The 21,654-nt window shown below is 39.3% G+C and overlaps 1 protein-coding gene across 1 annotated transcript in view; it reads left to right on the forward strand.

The window, feature by feature from the left end:
* Window positions 1-21,654, forward strand: part of gfra2b (GDNF family receptor alpha 2b) — a 121,217-nt gene that overhangs the window by 35,928 nt on the left and 63,635 nt on the right. The window contains exon 3 of the mRNA XM_032569875.1: window positions 5,642-5,719. Within this exon, the coding sequence (XP_032425766.1) occupies window positions 5,642-5,719 (78 nt within the window). The remainder of the gene's footprint in view (window positions 1-5,641; window positions 5,720-21,654) is intronic.

Consider the following 21,654-nt stretch of genomic DNA (forward strand, 5'->3'; position numbering starts at 1 on the left):
ACTCAGTGAGAGTGAATTAGCTGGAACTCTGCGGGTGTGATGGTCCCGTCGCTGTGAGCAGAAGCATGAGCCGAGCCAGAGGAGCGGCGGGAGGCTGTGTGCAGCTAAATGCCAGACTAATGTTTACGGGTGGTAAATGACTGCAGGGGGAATTCAGGCCGGCGTCGATACAAAGCCGGAGTAAACAAGCCCTGCGGTTGGCTGGCACGCTAAAGTGTGGCGCAAAGATTAGAGACAAAACTGTGAATGAGCACAAGTTGTTATTTGGAGATCCTGGCTGCTCTCCAACGCTCCCACACACTTCAGTGGAAATGTCATCTGAATGCAGAGTGAATAAGTGACTCTCTGCTGAGTGTTTACCTGCTGGATAAAAGGACATGTGGGTTAATGGAATCCTTCCCCGCTCATTTTAGCGGGGAAAGTGTCAGTTTGCTCAGCTGTGGCTCAGAGGGTATTCGGTCGCTCTGATCTTTCAACGTTAACACACTCTGGACAAGGTCAGCCGTCTGTCCACCAAGGACCTGGAATGACCGGGCAAGGAATTATCCAGAACAAGAGCAAATCAAGGTTTAATGTAAAATCTAAAACAATGACAGTAAACACTCAGACAGAGAGCTGTATCTTCTACAACAGGTTAGATTGTAAATCCACCAGTAAACCAGGGCAACATCCTCTGAGTTCAGCTCTTGCTCATCCATCCTCACACTCATAACACTCTTTATAACACTTGTTGGATTAACTACATGATGTAAAAAAGGATTTTCCCCCCAACGGGGAGAAACATTTCTATTTCCATTTCATTTTTTTGTCACACTGAAAAAACTGAAAAAAAAAAAAAGACAGTTGATCACATTATATAAGTTGTTAAATGATGTGAAATATTTCAGTTTGACAAGAAGCCAAGATAATTAAATTAACTATAAAGCTGAGATACTTAATGCGCTACCCCTTAAATTTGCCCAAAACATTTCAAGTATCATATTTCCATTTCTCCTAATAAAATGGTTATTTTTAGCCACAGCATTCCTGATCTGCAGACTCCAGCTGCTCCAGCTGGTGATGCTAGAGCCTGTGACAGAAAAAGGTTAGTCAGTCTTTGAAAATAAGCCTCCAAATATCAAATGGGATATTCTGGGAGGTGTAGGTAGGTCTGGGAACCCTGGTAATTGCTGACAAGACGTGTTGGGAAGCTGCAGGGTGCTGTTATGAAGACATCTACAGCGTGCAAAGTTTTAGTCTCCTAAACCAGAGAGAACAAGTTCTTAATATTCCCAAAGCATTTGGAATTGAACCTGGTGGAGCTGGTGAAGGATTCTGCCACCTCATGGTGTTCATTCTCAGCATCACAACCAAATTAAACAGAATGTACAGTACCTCTGGATTCTCTGAGATCGCATTTGTTTTTAATTGGCACTCGATCAACAAAGAGAATTGAATTGATCAAACCAGCAATCGTATTTGTTGGTTTTAAGTCCCAGTTCTTCTTTCACTTCTCCCAGGTCAATGACCAGTGAGCAAAAGTGCAATTCCCAAAGTAAACTGAAAACTGTCTCTGATTAAAGCTGAACCACGTTTCTCTCAAACTGTTTCCTCCATCATTTTCTGCTTGGATTGTCAGAGTTTTAAAAATGTATATTTTTAAACTATTAATGCCTTGGGAGCTAAGTTAAAGAACACTTGCTAAACTGACTGAAGCATATTTTTGTCCTTTCTATGGCAATGTTATGGCTATTAAATAAATAATCTAGAATAAAATGCGACTACACAAAGACGAGCAATTGTCTTTGGAAAAAAGAAAAACTCAGAAGGAAGTGGTGATTCATGATAATAAAAAAAACAAATACCCTTTACTGTTATCTTGACTAATATTCCATGTGCAGGTGGGGGTGGTCAGGTCAGAATATTTTTTTCACCCCATAAATGTCAAACAACAGAGAGAGCATCACAGATCATACAGAAGCTTTTTCATGTTGTCAGAGTGATAATTTCTTTGGTGTAAAAATTTGCATAAGTTGCTTGGAAAATTGATTCCAAATAACTAAAACTTTGCTTCGATCACCTGCTGATTTCTATTTCAGAAACTTGGCGCTGTGATATGAAGGAAGTCTGTTTATGTGAGTATATAAAAAAAACAACAGGCATAAATTATGTGATAGTGGAAATGAGTTTCTCACTATCTTTGGGTTGATTCCTCACCAGGCCAATATTATAACAACATAGCTGAGGGTGGAACTTGTCTGCAACTCACAGCTCCTCAATAGATCTCACAAGATTACAGTAATCTGTGTTGTTTTCTAACAGAACTAAACGGAGATGAAGGAAACAGGGCATTGCTGTTTCTCTGTTACCTTCTGTGATGGTTGAAAATGCTGCATAACATTTGTCTAAAAGTCAGGATGTTGATCTTGTTGAACATTAACATTGGGAATACAGAGATCTCTAATCTGACTAGATTATTGCAACATACTGTATGCTGGTTTAATAAGAAGTGGTCAGTCCATCTTTTAGTCGTCCAGAATTCTGCTTCCTGGTCACTGACTCGCTCAAACAGCAGAACCATATGACCTCTGAACCCCATGGAGTCCAAGGCTGTCCACCCAACTCCACCCCAGACTAAAAGCTAAACTCAGAACACATCAGTCATCAGACACACAGACTAAATTCACCTCTCACAGATCTCTCAACCATCTGGTTTATCTATCATGTCTTACTCACAGAACCTGACTGAGTTCTACAACATGCAACCCGGATTTCATCCTACATATAAAGAACATCAAACAAGTTATATCAGCAGATGAATATTCAGACATTGTAGAACCAACTGGATTTCAAAAAGTAACTAAACTGAATTTAAACCCAGTAGGAACTTTGGTGGGGGGTTAATGTTCTTTCTCTGGAGAATGTTGATAGCTGTGACTGTGAGTCAGTTTATCGTAGACTCCATGTCACCATTTGCAATATGTGACATATCAGAGTCAGTATACGGGTTGTGTTTCAGAAGCTGAATCTGTCAGATCAGACAGAGATCAGAGAAATGTTGCTTAAAATGTTTGTTTTTTTCCTTTTATCTCAACCAAAACCTCAACCTGCCAAAGCAATTTCTCTGCTCATGTAGCTCTGCAGCCACTAACGCACATTTGCGTTTGTAAGTCATTCTGATTGGTTGCCTGAGTTTCCCTGCTTGCTTAATGTCAGCATGGTTTCTGCAGGAAGAGAGGAGCTGATGATAAGCTCTTAGCCATCAACGTTTTGTGGGAGATTCTCCTGAAGTGACATTTAGTCATTTTAATGTTCTGTTTGTCTTCCTGCTGAAAACCAACAACAGAGCAGCAGCAGGAGCTTCTGATGGCTGACTGGGAAAACAGAAATACAGAATGCAGAAAGTAGGATAGCAAATATCTTTACATATATACGCCAGCAACAACTACAATGTGATAACTTGCAGTGAGTTTTTTTTTCCAGCTGTAGAGGAATTTTGGTCACTCATCTTTGTTGTAATTCATCCATAATGACCAGTTTTCTAACATGAACAGCCACAGCATCGCAAAAGGATTCATATCAAGACTTTGACTAGATTATTTCAAAGTCTTCATTTTATATTTCTTCAGAGGTGGACTTGCTGTTGTGTTTTTGGATCATTCAAAGTATCAAAATCAAATCTCAGTTTATCGCTGCAGCATATTTCAGCATCAACACAATTCAAAGTGCTTTACATCATGAAAACATAAGAACATAATAAAATGACTATGTATCTGACAGCCACCGAATGTGAAAGCAGTAAAAAGTATTACATTTTCTCAAATGCCATCATCAAAATTGTCAATACACATCAAATATTTTGATCAATATTCCAGTTATTATTTGACTTGATCCTGCTGCAGAACCAGAGTTGGTTCAGTTCAAGGTCTCCAACATACGGACGTTTTCCTTCAGGAGTTTTTGGTCGAAAGCAGAATTCATGGTTCCATTTATCACAGTGAGTCTTCCAGGTCCTGAAGAAGGAAAAATCCCAAGACCATCACATTACCACCACTGTACTTTACTAATGGTGTGTTCTTTTTCTGAAATGCGGTGTTACATTTATCTCAGATGAATTTGAAACACGTCTTCCAAACAGTTCAACTTTTGTCTCAGCGATACACAGAATGTTTCTCCAAAATTCTTGGGGATCATCAAGATGTGGCCTGGAAAAACTGGCCCTCCAAGATGCCGGCCCTCCAGGACCACTGTGGAAGACCCCTGATTTAGACTGCGTTTGAAATTGAAAGTGCGGACTAGGTTTTTTCTTTTGCCCTTCAAAGTGCTTTTGCAAAGTCCAAAATACAAATACAGTGAACCCTCGTTTTTCGAGGGGGTTACGTTCCAAAAAGAACCCGTGATAGGCGAAATCCGCCAAGTAGGAACCTTTATTTTTTTACAATTAGGCTATTATACAATGAAATACTCCATAATACATTGAAACCAAAGAACAAAATCTCTTTACAGGCCCAAACATTTGTTTAACAAATGAAAAGTACTGTATAAACATTTATTTATTTTACAAATAACTACTGTACTCTAAAATAATAATTTTAATACGAACTGAAGGCGGATTCCAGTGCCCGAATTGCGGAGATCAGCGCCGCCCCACCGAGACCTGAGTCATTGGATTAGAACGGGAGAAAATAAAAATTGATTATGAAAAAAAAGCAAAGTACAGTAGGACAAATAGTGACTCACGAGTATTTCACTGCTCTTCTGACTGAGCCGCTGCATCCTGACTCCGCTCTGTAGCGTTTTTTTTTTCTTCTAAAGCCCGCGGTGCAGGTGTGTTTTTTCGAGAGAAGAACATAGTTATCGGTAGTTGTTGTCGCTCTTTTTTCTTCTGGGCAAAAAGATTCTTATAAACCGACATGCCACCATCGATTATGTTAAATATGGCAAGCTGTTTTACGTATGTGTACATATTATACCGCAACGTTGTTGATACACAGGTAGAGAAGAAGCGGAGAGACTGTTTAGCCAATCAGAATGCAGAACACAATGCACGATGCAAATCCACGAAGCAGCGAGACCGTGAAAGGTGAACCGCGAAATAGCGAGGGTTCACTGTATAAATATAAAATATATATATAAAAAAACATTATTCAGTTCAAAGGTCTGAAAAATGTGAGGTTTTTCAAGGCATTCGTGGCCAAACCAGAGGCTGACAGGAAATCCAGCTGAAGTTGTTTTAATATGCAGCTGAATCTTGCAGTGTTCTCTGGTCTTCACAGTTTCTCCTGTATTTCCTCCCGGATTTTTTCTTTTGTTGAACAAATCTGCCAAATGTGTGTGGTTAGCTTTTTGTGTAGTAAAGGTCAACCAGCATGTGTTTTTTATGTTTTTGGGCTCTAGTGGCCTTTACTGACAGCTACCAGATAAGACGGAGGCAGAGAGAGAAGGGAAGACGGGCAGCAAAGGAATCAAGGTTGGGAATAAAACCCAGGAAGCTGTTAGCCTCTGTATGTGCAGCGCAGCTCTCTACTGCTGCACCCTGCGACGCCCCAGCACAGCGATTTTAAAGACATCTCCATGTTGATCCAGATTGTTGGGTGGCTCAGTTGTTGCTGGCTAGTTTGTGCACCTGCTGAACGCTTTTCCTGTTTCTGCTGTTTCTCAGGTGAAGAATTCTACGAGACGTCTCCATACGAACCCATTCATTTCTCAGAGGAATTCAGACACGCCTCCATTATCTCAGGTAATACTGTGTGTGTGTGTGTGTGTGTGTGTGTGTGCATTAGTGATTCTGTGTTTTTTCAGTAGAGCTGAGACTTACAAACACACCCACGCGCACACACACGCACATTCAAATGTTTAGGTTGATGCAGCAGTTGTTTGCAGATGGGGCATTCCCAGGCTGGGTGGGATAAGCCAACAGCTCATTCAGTGGCTCCTTGTGGGAGCCACTGAATGAATGACTTTGTAATTACAAATGTCAGCGAGGGAAAAATGAGACCGTGAGGCTAAAGGAAAGCTTTCATGAAGCCTTCCAAAATGTACTTCCAAAGTCATCATGGAAGACATCATAGTGTCATTTAGCAGGCGAAAGATTTTTGTTTTACAAATGAACCATAGGTCTACCTATGACCTGGTGAATACATGTTAAATGTTGCAGCTCTGATCAGACTGCAGCCATGACGATAAGACGTCTGATATGAGAAAAAAAAAAAGAACAGCAGAGTGGAACACATCTGGAACATCATAACAGGCTTGAGTTAATGAGCTGATCACTAATGATGGGACATTATGGATTTATGTTAACATCTGTTCGGTATGAACCTAATGAAATGTTACAGATGTCATCTAAAAACCATTTTATTCTGTCTGATTTGAATTTGTGTTCACACTGCAATAAAAGCAAATATGAAACAATTGGGAGCACTTGGTGTGACATATAGTAGAATAGAAATTACCTTTATTGTCCCACAGAGGGGAAATTCACTGCAACAATTTTTGGCAGCAGTGTTAGGATTTCAGCATCTATTTATAATTATATCATGCTGGGTCTTGATTAAAATTTTAATTCAAACTAATTACAGGGTCTGCAGTTAATCATGTGTTAATCAAAAGCCATATATTGACAAAAAAAGCATTTGTAATTTATAATTGAGCAAATAGAGATAGGAGCTCAACAACAAAGTTCTAAACCATCAGATTGGAGAAAAGTTCTGTTTTCTCCATTCGTCTTCCCAGAGTTTCAGGAAGCTCTGATTATTCATGGAGCTTCTTTAGAAATGTGGACTGTGGACGCTGACATTAATGTAATTTTAGGCTCAAATAGCTTTGCTAACAGGCTAACTCCTTTTAGCACAACCTGAACACAACAGTAGTCCAATCAGATCAGAAATGGACCCTCAGTGGGCCAGAGAAACCTCTTTGTCGTCCATTGCTGCTGTTTGTGGATGTTACATGTGCATCAGATTTGCTTTTGGTATTTTAGTGGGATGTCTGGAGGAGGAAGAAAAAAACACATGAACACTGTACATATGGTGAAACATGGCTGTGGCTCAATGGTGCTGCTTTGCCTCAACTGGCTCTGGAAACCTGCAGCATGTGGAGGCCAAACAGATCCAATCAGATCGCTGAAAATCCTCAGAGAAAATGTCCTGCTGTCTGTGAAGAACACTGATGGTCAGTGAAACAAAAGGTTGCTTTACTAAGTACTGAAGATGCTAGACATGGATTTGCTCAACAATTTTAAGATTGTATAGTTATTAAAAATGGCACATTTGCTTAACTTGCAATATTTAAGAAATTGAAATATATAGAGTGTTCTTTTTTGGTAGTTTATTGCAAACAGCTGCTGTTTTTCTTGACTTAACCTGAAGTGCTGGTGGCTACATTTTAGGTGCAACTGTTTAGTTCACAATAACTGATCCTGATGGTCATCCACCAAGGAAGGAGTGGAAATTTTGATTTTTTTTGTTAGTAAACAATAGTCTCTGGAGTACCTGCTCTGTTTTCTTGCTTCCTGGTTTGAAAACGTGACCTTCTTAGAATAGTGCAGCTACTTTCAAAGTCACACAAAACATCTGCACAGGTGTTGTGTTGTATTTCACTTCTGGACACTGTGATAACAAGAGAAAGTGTGGTGCTAGTGAGCTCAGCATGCTGTCAGATTGATCTAAATTCCGCCTTGTTGTTTATGAGCCTGCTGTTTTTATCACCACATGATGCCTGCTGCATAATAATCTCATCTATCAGAGTTCAGTCAGGCGGCATCGATTAAACCACTTTTCAAAGATTTGATGTGTTCGGTCCCATCATTTTCCATCACTAATTAAACCAAAGCAAACACGTGACGCCAAGGCAAACAGAGACACGTCTGAACCAAGTAAAATGTTAAACAGCGTGAAGTTTTGACACGACAGTGTTGGATGTGGTCTTCACTTTCTGATTGGCTGTGCGTCACTGAACCTGCTTCACAACTCGTGATGTGTAAGGGGTTCATGCGCATTTTCGAAAAGTGTTTAAATGTCAGGAGCCCCGAGCGATACGTCGTTATTTACACTCTGCGTGTGTGTGTTTTTCTGTGTTCAAACAGCTGTGAAATAGACTCACAGTTCTGTAAATTGGCCTCTGCTCTCTGAGATTAACACAAGTACAAACAGTCAAAGCAGGAGAGCTGCAACCAATGCAACTTCAAAAGCACTTTGTGTTTTTATCTTCTACATACACACCCCCACGCACGCACGCACACACACATTGATAGTAGCAGGAGGCTCATTTTTATACCTTTTCATATATTTGTTAATTCGAGGTCCAAAGAGCTTCAGAGAACATAACATTGATGTTTGATGATGCATGTGCAGGACTGTTGCAGGAGCAGTCTGTGTTGCTGTTTGCGGTCAAATCAACTGTCAAGCAGAGTGTGAAAGCGTGATGTGAGCATCAGCAGAAAGCCTGTCTGCCAATACCTAAGCGGATGAAGAGAGGGATGGAAAGAGAGGGGGAGTGTGTGATGGGAGGAGGGCAAGATGAGAGGATAATGCAGAATTGTGTTAAATAGCAGTGGCAGAAGAAAGAGCACTGGAACATTGAAATAAGTTTCAGACAAGACTGTCACGAATTGATTGGAGAGCAAGGCTGGGCATGACAAAGTGTGAGTCTTGAGTTGTGTGTTTCTGTGTGTTTTTCTATGAAAAACAGTGGGCTGTGTAGAGCCCTGAACGCAGCAGCTAGAAGATGTGAGTGAGGGGTAAATAGAGTTGTAGCCATTACTCATACAAACATGGCTGTGAAATTTAAATGTCAGCACTGAATCTGTAATGTTGTCCTATGCAGCTTTTAGCAAATAAATGGAGTTTCAGTTCCCATCAGAACACATTGTTTCATGGTTTGTTCACATCGCTTGTGAACACACACACAGTTGAAACCAGATATCTACATACACTACATGCTTTCTTCCAAAGTTAGAAGTTTACATCTTCTAACATTAGGCTTTACATCAAATGTAAAGCCTACTTGATGATGATGATGTCATGGAGTTGTAAATCTGTGATTACATCATTAACTGGGCATCTGGCTAATTAATATTTTCACTTCTATGGCTGTTTTCTAAGACAATACCTCACACACACTGCTTCAATATGGGATGTCATGGAAAATCATGAGAAATCAGCCAAGATGTCATCTCCACTAGTCTGGTTGCTTTGTGGGTAATATCTGTTTAACAAGTATGTCCAAGTATAACACCATGGGAATGTTTCATCACCGGGGAAAACAAAGGCACAAAACTATTCATGCACACACTCATACCCAGGAGTAACTTAGAGGGACCAATTGATCTAACAGTCATGTTTTGGCAGGAGGAAGCCGGAGTACCCAGAGAGAACCCACACATGCACAGGGAGACCTCAGGACCTTCTGAATTATTGCAAGGCAATAATTCTCCCCACTGGGCCACTGCTCATCCCCACTCTGCATTTGTGTCAATTCTATTCCCCTCATAATTGATTTGGACTGCAAAATGTCCTTGTTTAACTCTGTAGTAGAATTTTTCATTGGTAATCAGCAGCAATTTCCCAATCCTGAAGAGAAATGTCTTCTCTTTCAGTTCTACGTACCAGCAGAGGGAATGTGGAAGGATATTAGCCAGAGTGACACTGTCACACGTTAAGACGCTGAGCTGATAGAAGCTATGTAAAAAAAGAAAGAACCCAAAAGGCTCAGTGACCAGTGGGAGAGGCATTGCTTCAATAGAGTGAGATATTAGTGCCAAGAATATGACAGCCAGCAGAGGTAATATGACACTATCAGGTGTTAGAACAGAAAATGAAGCTGAACAGAAAACTGCAGAGGTAAAAAAAAAGAAGATTAGACTGACAGTAAAGAGAATCAAGAGAACAACCTCTGAGCTGGAAACTGTAAGAAAATCAGCTCAAGTCCCTGTAATTGGATTTTCACCAATCATATGTAGTAGGTGTTCACTTGAGCCAACTTACCAATTCTTTGTCTTCCTGGTTTTACTTCACATTACATCTGATAGTGTCATTGCGATGTTATCACCAACACAAGATTATCTAATATTATGCAGCCATTACAATCATACTTAGAATATTCACAAAAAAAGGTATGATCAGTGCAGATTAATTGTCAACAAGATGATTAGAGTGCAGCATAACCTAAGCTGATGTAGGCCACCTGTTCAAAATTCTGATATGATTTCTGATTTTGTCCACCAATTTCTACCTTGACTTAGTGAATAATGGAACATTGTGGCTCTGCTTTCACATTGTGGTTCATGACTAGCACTCTACTCTTCTTTTATTTGTTCCACCACAGAGTGAGGTGTGTGGTAGTGAGGTACATGTACATGTAATAATCAATGGGAAAATGAAACTGACAGCAACTAAACCCAAATAAAAACATATATCTGCTGAGCTATGAATAAATTTGGACTTAGACGTTTCTCTATTTATTTAATATTTAGAAAACATTTATATGTTTTTACTTTCAACATTTTCTTGAATTAAGTAATCACAATTAACTTGGAAAAAAAAGTCTTAGCAGAAGTGATAATTGGACAGTGTGATGTATAGTAGAGAAGGCACATCTTGTATTAAAGACACTGACTTCTGACTTGGATGCAGCCATCAAAGGTTCAAATCCCAGCTGTGTCACTCATGCTGCATGTCCTCTACTGTCTGTCTGAGTATTGTGATTAAAGGCCACAATAATCAGAATAACCAGTCTTATTCTACCAGGTAGTAAAGTTATACACCAGATCACCTTACGCTGAATAGACCATACCCAGCATTTTGTTTGTTTTAGTTAGAAATAACTGAGACTAAAAAGCATCTAGCTATTATTTCCTGATAATCAGGTGGAGACCTGACTTGGTCATTTTGGTCTTAATTTCTAATTTTGTTAAAATTAGCCTTTGGGATTTATGAATGTTTATTCATTGGTAAATCTAGCCTATTGTTACACAACAGGGTCCAGTATGTTGGCTATTGCTCTTAATGGAGTCTTGTTGTGTTTTAGGTTTTCCATTGAGCTTCAGATGTTGCTATAGTTAAACATATTGACAGTAATTTAATCTATTTCAGGGTGTTTTATGAACATTTGCCTGTTAATGTTGGATCTGTACTCTGTTTGTTGGTTTATTTAATGTTTCTTGGTGGTTTTTGGAGTCATTATCAAAATCAAGAACTTACTGTATGTGGCAATAAGCAAAAAGGTGTCCTGTAAAAACCTTTACAATTCTAAAATCTGCACTTAATTGCACTATTCTGATCCTCTTAGGTACCTGACCTGATCACGTAAGTACTAGATCTCAGCCTACTTAGAAAGCAAGAAAGGGATTGCAAAGGGAAGCACTGCAAAGAAATTTTTGAAGAAAAGCGGACAAGGAGAGGACAAGATGAAAGGTGACAAGAGGAGACTGGACGGGATGATAAAATGAGAGGAGGTGAAAAGGAACAGGAAGAGAGGTGGAAATGAGTTGGGGAGAAAAGATAAAATGAACAAAGGCAATATGGGACAAAAGGAGGAGAGGAGAGCAGGGGAGGGGGAGAGGAAATGTGAGACGAGAGCTGGAGAAAGCAGAAAGCCAAGGAGAGTTGATGGCAGCAGAAAAGAGAGCAGAGCAGATAATCTATCCACAGGGGAGAGAGGTAAGACGTTTCCTCCTGACACAGCTTCATCTGTGTGTGTTTGTTCAGGATGTGGTTCACATGGTGACCTGAACACTCAGTTTTTTGGGATGTCAGAGGGAGATGCTATCTTCCAAAGACATTTGGCACAGTGGATCACAGAATACAGGAGCAGAACCTTCCTGGGGCGTTAGATATTTCTATGCCACAAAAAAAAATGTAGGCAGTTCTGATGGCAATCTGGCACTGGCATGTTCTACTTAATAGGGTGGCTAGTGAGTTGCTCATTTCACACATTTTTTAAATGAACATTAACTATGTGAACTGATTGGACTTCTATGTATTTCTCTAGTCTGATATTTTTGCCTGGCCTGTTTTATCTGTTTTAATCCAGTAGTTTTTGTTCAAATGTTCAAATATTTCTGGTGGTAATCTTAGTCTGTTGGTGTTTCAGTGGTTTCCCATCAACCTCCTCAGGACTTCAGGTGGAGGTGTTCCACTGGGAGGTGTAGTGTGGAAAAGTGAAGCCATCCGTCTTCCTAGGCTGTACAGCAAACAAAACTGCTTCACTGTTTTCCAGGTTCACAGCAGCTTTCAAAATGGCAGCCGTCCCATCAGTCTCTCCCCCACGTCCAGTCCACACTCAAACCCCGCCTTCAATTTAAATTGACCAAATTCACCTCACCCTTCCAGAGTGGGAAAGGGAAAACTAATTTTACTTTTACATAAATCATGTAAGTTTTAACAATTATTAATAGTGAAATATCAATGAAACATGTTGTGTTTATCCCTTTCTATAAAAGAACTAGGTTTGAGGCAGGCCTCCTCTTTAGCTGGAACACAAGATGGCTGCCACAGAGGACACACCCCCATGTTAACGAATACTTCAGCAGTACATTGGTACACAACAAAGTGTTCACAATTTATGCCACTCAGCTGATCCCTGCTGTCATAATGTTTAATTCAAGGTAAGCAAGATAAACAAGGTGGACCAAGCTTTTATTTACAAAAAGAACAACAAGCAAGATGAGAGCAACTGGAGCATGAGTCAGAGAGAGAAGGAGAAATTGTATCAGGAAAGTGAAATTTCTTTTGCGTTTTGTGTTTGCATGAAAGTTCCACATATAAAACAGAGCTGGCAGAGCTCAGGATCAGGCAACGTACTGCTGCTTTAAGCCGATTCTGGCTTGTTGACCTGTCTGCTGGGTTCTGCTGGGTTCTGCCAGGTTCCTTGATGGGTTCTGCCGGGTTCCTTGATGGGTTCTAACACTTAGAAGTGTTAGAAGTTCCCTAACACTTCCAACGCCTTTGAACTAGTTGAATTTCCTTTAAATATTATATTTATTAGCTTTTCATTTAAAGTTACAAAACCACATAGAATTGGAAAAAAACAAAAACAAAATCACAATACTGGCAGAAAGGAAAAATAGAAAAACAACAAAACCAGTAAAACAAAGACAACGTGCAACTGGACTTTGATGTCATAAAATTATTAAGTGGGACAACAATGTGATATATGAGCTCATGTTATCTCAGTTAACCAGACTGTGATGATTTGATAATGAGCCAGGAAAGGTCCATCTTTTTTTGTGTTTTTGATGCTTTTCCAGACAAATACGTTCCAGTCAGATAGCGGAAGCCATTTCTCCTGGTCAATGTTGGAAGATTTTTGAAGCGGTAGATTTTCTGTAGGATGACCTTTTTAGCAGTCACAATCAAAGTTGCAAAGCCACCTGAAGTTCCTAGGTAAAGTCCAGACCATCCGTGGAGCATCTAAGTCTTGCAATATTTTAAATGTCCATTTGGAGAACCATCTGAAAACTGCAGACCAATAACCAAACAACTAAGGACAAAACCAGAAAAGGTCCCTTTAGCGTAACCATGCTCATCACTCTGACACGATATTGATGGAAAGATTTCTGCTTGACTTAGTTTTTGGATTTTGTAGTCTATGAATGACGTTGAATTGAATCAACCTAGAGCAAGAATGTCTGCAGCCAGAGTGGACCTGTGATGTGTCGCTCTCACACAGTTCTGTTGATACGTCTGTCTGACTGCAAATGTTCAGCCCATGGTTCCCGCAAATAATCTGAGGACACAGGAAAAGTGAAACAGTTGACAAGTTTAGACATCAGGTGTTTGGAATCTGGGGCCAATGATAACTTATCATAAAATAAATGTGATGTGGATTCAAATTGCTCAAACCTTTGTTTCACATAATTTGGAGATAACAGAAAGAATGTAAGTTGGGAATGTCATATTTATTATACAACTGCACAAATGAGGCAAAGCAACAAACCACATCCAAATCAGCTATAGTTATGATACCTTTATTTTCCCAAATAGCACATGTATCATCTAACAGCCCAGGTCTATAAACAGGATTTTGGCAGATTGCGGCATATATAGAGTGTTGGTGAATCTGATTGGCTTCTTTAATCTGTTTTAATATTTGCAGTGTGTGACCAGAATAAGTTACCAGTAGGTGATCTTTAGTTACTAATTAAAACATTTCTGAACATAGTCGGTTGGATTTTACTAAGGGTATCAGAGTAAAGGGGGTACACTTTTTGTGTTTACATTCGTAAAGAATTTTGAAAACCACGTCGTCCTTTTTTCAGTGCACTTCAGGGTGTTTGTGCTACATGTTGTTGGTCTGTCACAGACATCCCAGTTGTTTGTGGTTGTAAGGTGAAATGTGAACATATTCAAGGTCAGATTTACTTTTGCCAGCAGGTGACACCCGAGGTCAACGGGTTGTTGGACAGAACCGAGTTACACATTTCTGCTTCTCCTCCCTTGTCTTTCACAGCCTGACCTCTTTTCCTCCGTCCTCGCTCGTCTCCAGTTCCAGTCCCCCTGTCTCTGCTCTCCTTTACGCCCACCTCCTCCCTCAGTTCTGCTTCTGACCTCGTTATATCATGTCTCTGCGGTGTGTAAATATATATCTATAATAGACACAGAAGCTCAGAGTGTTTTAATAAAACATTGTGTGAGGGCATATACGGGTACAAGTGTGTGTCCCACATACACACCGGCGTACGGCTTTGTCTCCACATCCTGCTGAGGCCGTGTGTGAGAAAGATAACGGGACAACCCAGGGCGACTCTCTAATTGGCCTACACTCCTGCCCCAAACACTCAGTTTCTTCTTCTCTATATATATCTGCTGCTTTTCAAAGCCGCCCTCCCCTCTGCTGCGCCTGCTGGAAGGGAATCACACAATGAAATGAGAGGTGGAGGGGGGAGGGCTCAGAGGTGGTGTCTGGGCTGAGAGGGTTAAATAGTGATACTGACTCTAATATGAGTATCAGACCAAACAGGCAGCTGTGTATCCAGTTTGTGTCAACACCTGGTCCTGGTCTCTGTTCAGTGCTCAGTTATATGAGCTGCTGTGGAAGCATTTTGAGATGAAAAGGGATTTAAACATTGAACAGGAGCTCTGGTTTAGTTTCCTGTCCCTGGCAGAGGGAAGTATGCTTTTTGTCTGCTTATCTGTAATTTATGACAGCCTTTTTTTCTTCCAGTTTAACAGTTAGTTCTTGCACTTTGCAGTTCATAAACAAGACTTATAATCAGTTGTCTCGACTTCTATTTAAGGAGTTTACTCTCTTTCTGTCAGATGAACTCTTCTGTCCACAGCCACAGATGCTGGGAACCTTTGTTCTTTGGTGCATGAACTGGATGTTCCCATCTATCAAGGAAGCAAAAATATCAATGTAAGACCAGATGCAGATGTGCAAACAAAGCACAGGAGCTGCATATGTTCATGGTTATGTCGCAGACAGGATGGACAGTTAGTGACACTGACATGAAAAGTTCCCAAAAATACTCAGTGGAGGTCCAACTAATCCTGTCAACACTGATATGGACTTTGATTGGATTCTGAGCTGGAAACACCTGCAGTAACTGCTCACTGTATTCTACAGTGGATCCATCTGTCCGTCCGTCTGTCCAGACAGACAGACAGACAGACAGACAGACAGACAGACAGACAGACAGACAGACACACAGACAGAGTTAGCATGTGGATTCAGGTTCATCTACTTCATAGGAAACTAATCTCTGACCAACCCTTTTATGTTAGCCTTGTTAGCTAGGGTTCCCTATGTGTTTTTTCTGGATGTTCTCACCATGTTAGCAGACTTTAAAACTTTCAGGAGCTGATATTTCCTTGCTCAGATGAGACTCAGGAAGCGAGAAGCTGAGTGTGAGTTATTGTAGCGCTGCAGCAATAATAATAAGAATACAATAATACTCTACTCATTCACATATATGCGGAAATGGGAATTGGTAAATCAGCATTGAATTAGTATTTTTTAAATTATTCTTTTTTAGTAGCAATCATATTAATATATTGATTTTGGGTTTTTTTTTACGCCTCCAAGTGTATTTGATTTTCTGTTGCTTGGACACTCTGTGCAGTTGTCACATGTTGCAGGACTGACTGCTTGACTGTGTCAAAAGAGACAGAAAACAGCCATTCCTCCTCAGTTTCATCCAAACACTGACAGCTGGACGTTGTGTCTGTGTTTTACAGTGTTAACAGCTGAAGACAGATGGGAACAGTTGCAATGCTAAGACTACTGGAGTTCAACAAAAAATAATAATAAAAAAGAAGAAATTAAAATAATCCCAGTTTAAGAATTGTCAGCTCTGTAATATCACTTTTACTAAAATAAGAGAAAGGAAAAACCCTTGCTGTATATTTTATCCTGTTCTTTCTCATTCACACACACACACACACACACAGGGGTGTAAAGTTGCAGTTCTGAACAGCAGGAAAGCTTGGCTACCAACACATTTAAGCTGTAGCATTTCAATCTCAGGAATTGAAACTCAGGATATTATTAAAGACAGAAATCACAATTAAACCACTGACTGGATGAATTAGAAAGGCCATTGGACAGAATGATTTATTTGGTCTTGAAGCTGATATCTATCACAGGTAAAATATTTTCATCTTGTTTTGTGTTTTGGACAGTTTCTACTACAGTTTGGAGCATCTATTGTTTCTTCTATATTGTTAACGCTGCAGGTTTGTGTTTGCAACTCACTGATTTCTAAGTTGGTTAAGAATTTGTCTTGACTTTGAAAGGTGAGTGTTTAAGAGGTATTATTTAGACGAGGCTTTAAATCTTGGAGTTCTTACAGATGTTTGGGTGTTTTTGCTGATTTTAATTTGACAAACAACAGGAACAACAGCAGAGATCAAAGATTTGTGGCCGATTGTGTAAAGCTTTGACTGAAATCTGTCTGTGTGTGTGTGGAGCAGTCACTGTAAAGAACGGCTTCCCCAAATTAAGACAAGTGCAAAGGTTGTAGAGTTAACATTTTATTTCATCTGTCATGGATTCACACTCCACGCATTTCAATACAGTAGCTTTAAAAAGTATTCAACCTTTAGTAGTTTTACTCTTTTATTGCTTTTTAATATCAATCAAGAAAATGTTTTTGACAAAAAAATCTTAGTCAAAGTGAAGATTTGACAAAGACAAGAAAAAATATGTTATAACATTTACTGTATGTGCATATTATAAGCATGGGGAGACTCCATGGCAACCAGCTGTGAAACGGTTAGCTCTCCTAATGTCTACAGAACTCTGGATCAGCTTGTTCATCCACAGGTTGAGGGAAATGATCCAAAGAATGGATGCAATGATGTCCTGTGGTAATCAGCTACATTTCCCCTGAAATTTCAATTCCTTTGGTCAGTTTTTGTGAACATGCACAATATGGAGTCTGAGCTGTGAGTTTTCCCTCTGCAGTGTCAGTGACGACTGTCTCTGCAACACAATGTGGGAGTAAGGCTGCTACGGCAAAAAGGAAAAAAAAATTAAAATAAAACAAACAAAAAAAAACTCTTAGATGATTTTGATACAGGAACTGCAGTTTGTAACTTTTGAGCCACAGATCAGTCCATGGAAAGGTTAAACCTCAAACAGTTTTAATAGGATTTTATCGAGTCAGTCTTCAGGATTCTTCTGCTTTTGGAGTTACAGAGGGATAAAAGAAGGAAGGACAGCTCTGGACTAAAAACCTGGTCTTCTAGTGATAAACTAGAGTTTATTTCACACGGCTAACGCAGTGAAACTGGATTAGAATTCCTTCAAAGTCAGAGGAAGTTTGTCACATAAATAAAGACGTGTCCCAAAGAGCCACCAAGCTGCAGCGCTGGAAATGATCCACCTTACAACATGAACTATTTAGAATCCTAGAGCTCTTCCTTTTTATACACACACAGGTGTGAACATATGTTAGCATTTTAATCTCTTTAAAGTTTTAGATTAAAGGAAATATGAGCTGCAGATTGACTTATCTAGATATGACTGAATTATAATGTTGGAGAAAAAAATGAATCCTAAAATTCCTTGTGAATAAAATTCAAAGTACTACCTCCCTATACCAAGGCCTATATGGAGTACATTTCCAGCCCAACTTTTGGTTTTTGTGAGGGTTAGGGACCACACCCACATGTGAATAACTGAAATCCATAAATTTATCAGATACTCTCTAAAAACATATATAAAAGCCTATTTAAATACCAAATACAGCCTAATATGCACAGAGGAAACTTTCTTGCAACAGAAGCTCAGATTCACTGTCTTCCTTATTTCCCTTCTTGGGTAACAGCCAATCAGATTTAAGGAAAACCAATGGCAGGTCTGGATTGGGTAATTTGAAGAATTTCAGCTTCCAATTCTGCTTTTTCTTTTGAATATTTTACCAAAAAATTCACAATTAGGTAAATTTTCTGTGAATAATTTAGAGTCACACTTCACTTTACTGAATCCTGAACTCAATGTTTTTACCCTGATAAATTCAGTGGAAATCCAGGGGAGTAATAATGTCTCCTGGAGCATAGAGAAGGTTATAGTAGTGGCCCTAATGTTGAGTCATTTTCCTGCAAGAACAAGATCCACACTGAAGAGTGTTTTGTGCGGTGGGAGCAGGAAAATCTTAGGAATATTATACTTGGGTAAGAAAAGATTTCTTGTCTGAGCTGCTGATACGTGAAGGTGAGTTGATTCTGGCCACCAGCCGATCCCTCAGCTAATCTTTAAACAGCAGAGACATTGGTTTAAAATTGATAGAAAAATAAAAAAATACCACATTATTTGTCTGTACTGTGCTTTTAACCAGCCTAAAAATGTAGGGAAGTGTCATTGTAAATCTAACAAGTTGCATTACATGACATCAGAAACCTGCTTTATCATAACAATGGTAGATAAACAAATCATACTCATATGTGCTATGCTGAGCTGATATCCACACATTACTCTCCACTCCTGGAAGCAGCTGCAGGCCTCCGTTTGCACAGAGCATTAAGCTAAGTGCTTCCAGCAGTTAAGGCCTGCTTCATTTCACAGAATCAATAAGCTTAAATGTGAGATGGTGTTAGTTGTCCTTCAGAAACCAAACATGCTCATTTAACCGAGTGCATTATGGCAGGACTCTGAGAAGGGGATGCAGGAATTATTCATGGGAAGAACACATACAGAGCTCTAGGGGAGAAGCTTTCTGTGCATCCCTGAACTCCTCATGCACTGCTTTGGTTAACAAGTGCTTGACAAACCTCTGCGGTGGTGAGCTGACTTCATTTAGATTCCTGAGCAGAAGCTGCTCAGTGCTGGAGCATGTTCTCTGGAAGCGTGGTCCCACTGGAAAGCCGACTTGGTTTGGATGCCAGGAACGGGTCAGCGGTTCTGTAGGGATACAGGCATGTTCTGGTTCTTGTTCTGGTTCTGGTTCCTCCCGGGAGCGAACATTCACAAAATTCAGATTAAAATAATAACTTTAATAACTTTAAATAATATTGCATATTAACAGAATATACTGTATTAGTTCCAGAGTGTTTCAGCTGCTGCAATCAGTCTGAATAACTCCATCAGTCTGAGTTTGGAATGAAGCAAATGTGTTTAGAGAATTTAAATTCTTTTGATTCATTTGTTCACCTGCTACTAATGGTGAGCAAGCTCTGCCCTGGTGGCAGCTAAGCCTGTCACAAAAAGCAATGAAGTAGTCGCATGATAAGTTAAAATGAGCTAAATAATTTCTATTGTGATAATTTATATTTTTGAAAGATAATTTAGTTTTTCAAAGATATCATTGTTGTTAGTTTATAAATCACTGAACAGTTTAGCACCACAATACAAAGATCTTCTGGTGTTGTATCAACCTTCCAGACCTCTCAGGTCTTCTGGTTCTGGTTCTGCTCTGTATCCAAAACCAGAACCAAACATGGAGAAGCAGCATTCAGCTTCTATGTACCACAGATCTGGAGCAAACTTCTAGAAAACTAGAAAACAGCCAAAACACTGAGTTCCTTTAAATCTAGACTAAAACCTACTTTAGTTTTAAACCTACTTTGTTTAGAGTTGCTTTGAAACATAATCAATGAAACATTAACCAACATTGTGATGTGTAACGATGACACTTGACAATTGTTGACTGTGTGTTCTACAACCCTGTAATTTTTTGTGTGTTTTATGTTGTAAAGCCCTTTGAACTGCCTTGTAGCTGAAATGTGCTGAACAAATAAACTTGACTGATTGATCATAATCCATTTTATTTCAGTTGCTGTGTTTTATTTTGGATATATAAAATTTCTTCCACTTCCAGTATAAAGTGTTCTTTACAAAATTAGTTTATTTGTCATTGAGACGTTGATCTTGCATTATTAGACCATTATCAATATGTTACCTGGAAATGATCTCCAAAAACCAATATTATCATTTATGGCAATCATTTCTTGGACAATCTATTGTCCAGTAGGGTTTGTTTTTGTGGCCATCTTTATCTCACTGCTCAGCAGGAGTTAGTCTTGGACGTCCTTTAAGCGTCTTCAGTGCAGATCAACGTTTCGCTGGTAAACTGTCAATGATCCAGAAAACGATTCCTTCTGACACATTCAGTGTGGTAATAATTACACTGACCAGGAGATTTCTGCTCAGCAGCTTCACCTGAGTTGACAAAACAGCAGATTATATTCAGCCAGAGCAAAAGCAGAAAAAAAGCTTATTACAGAGAAATATATTTAGATATGCTCATTTTAGAGCAGAATATGAATATGAAATGAATATGTACTTACTTTCACATTAAGTAATGTGATCCTACTAATTTAGTAATTTCAATGAATCATTTAGATCTGTTGCTATAGACCTTACAGTGAAGCAGAGAGTCGACTTAAACTATTAAGATGAAGATCTGGGATCATTTAGAGAGGAAGAACCTTCAGGAATAAAAGGTTCACCGAGTATAAAATGTTGATTAAATATCCAATCAAAATCTATCACATCTTCTTCTCTGCATCACTGCACTGCTTATTACAGCAAGAGGGAAGTCAATAACATATCACTGTAAATCACAGGGAAAACATTGTGAACATCATCTGTGATAATGGAACATTGAGAAACATCAGCACTGTTGTCAAAGACAAAGACAGCATCTGTTTTCACATATCTATCCAGCAATCTGATGGACCTTGACAGTTCCACTCAGCAGCTCTCCTCTCCTCCTCTCCTGTAGTAGATCTCTCTGTCATTTCTGACTTCCAGTAGATCCACTTGGGTATAAATAATTAATCTGCTTAATCAATCAAAATCGATTCATGGTTGACCAGAGAAGGAACACATGTCTTTGTTCTGAAAGAAAACATTTTAGGAGAAAGTCTGTGTTTTAAGTAAAAGTGATAATATCTGAACATCTGGTTCTCATTTTCCATTCTTTTCTTTTCATTAATTTGTAGCTTTTTCTACCAGCTCAAGAAAAATACAAATAGTAATTCACTCCTAGTGTGTTTAGTACTTTTCTTAACTTGATTTTTATATTGTTTGTGTTTTAACACTACAAATAATTTGCAAAGGTTCTACACAGTTTATTAATGTGGCTGTTAAGTAGCAGACAAGGACAGAGTCAGCTGTGTTCATGGAGTTATAAAAAGGGACAGGATTACACCAAGTAGAGGAGGAGGAGGAGGAGGAGGAGAGTGAAGCAGGAACCACTAGGAAAAATGTTCCAGATGCAGTTTAAAATGT

Source organism: Xiphophorus hellerii, chromosome 8 (assembly GCF_003331165.1).
Source record: "Xiphophorus hellerii strain 12219 chromosome 8, Xiphophorus_hellerii-4.1, whole genome shotgun sequence".
NCBI classification, from domain to species: domain Eukaryota; kingdom Metazoa; phylum Chordata; class Actinopteri; order Cyprinodontiformes; family Poeciliidae; genus Xiphophorus; species Xiphophorus hellerii.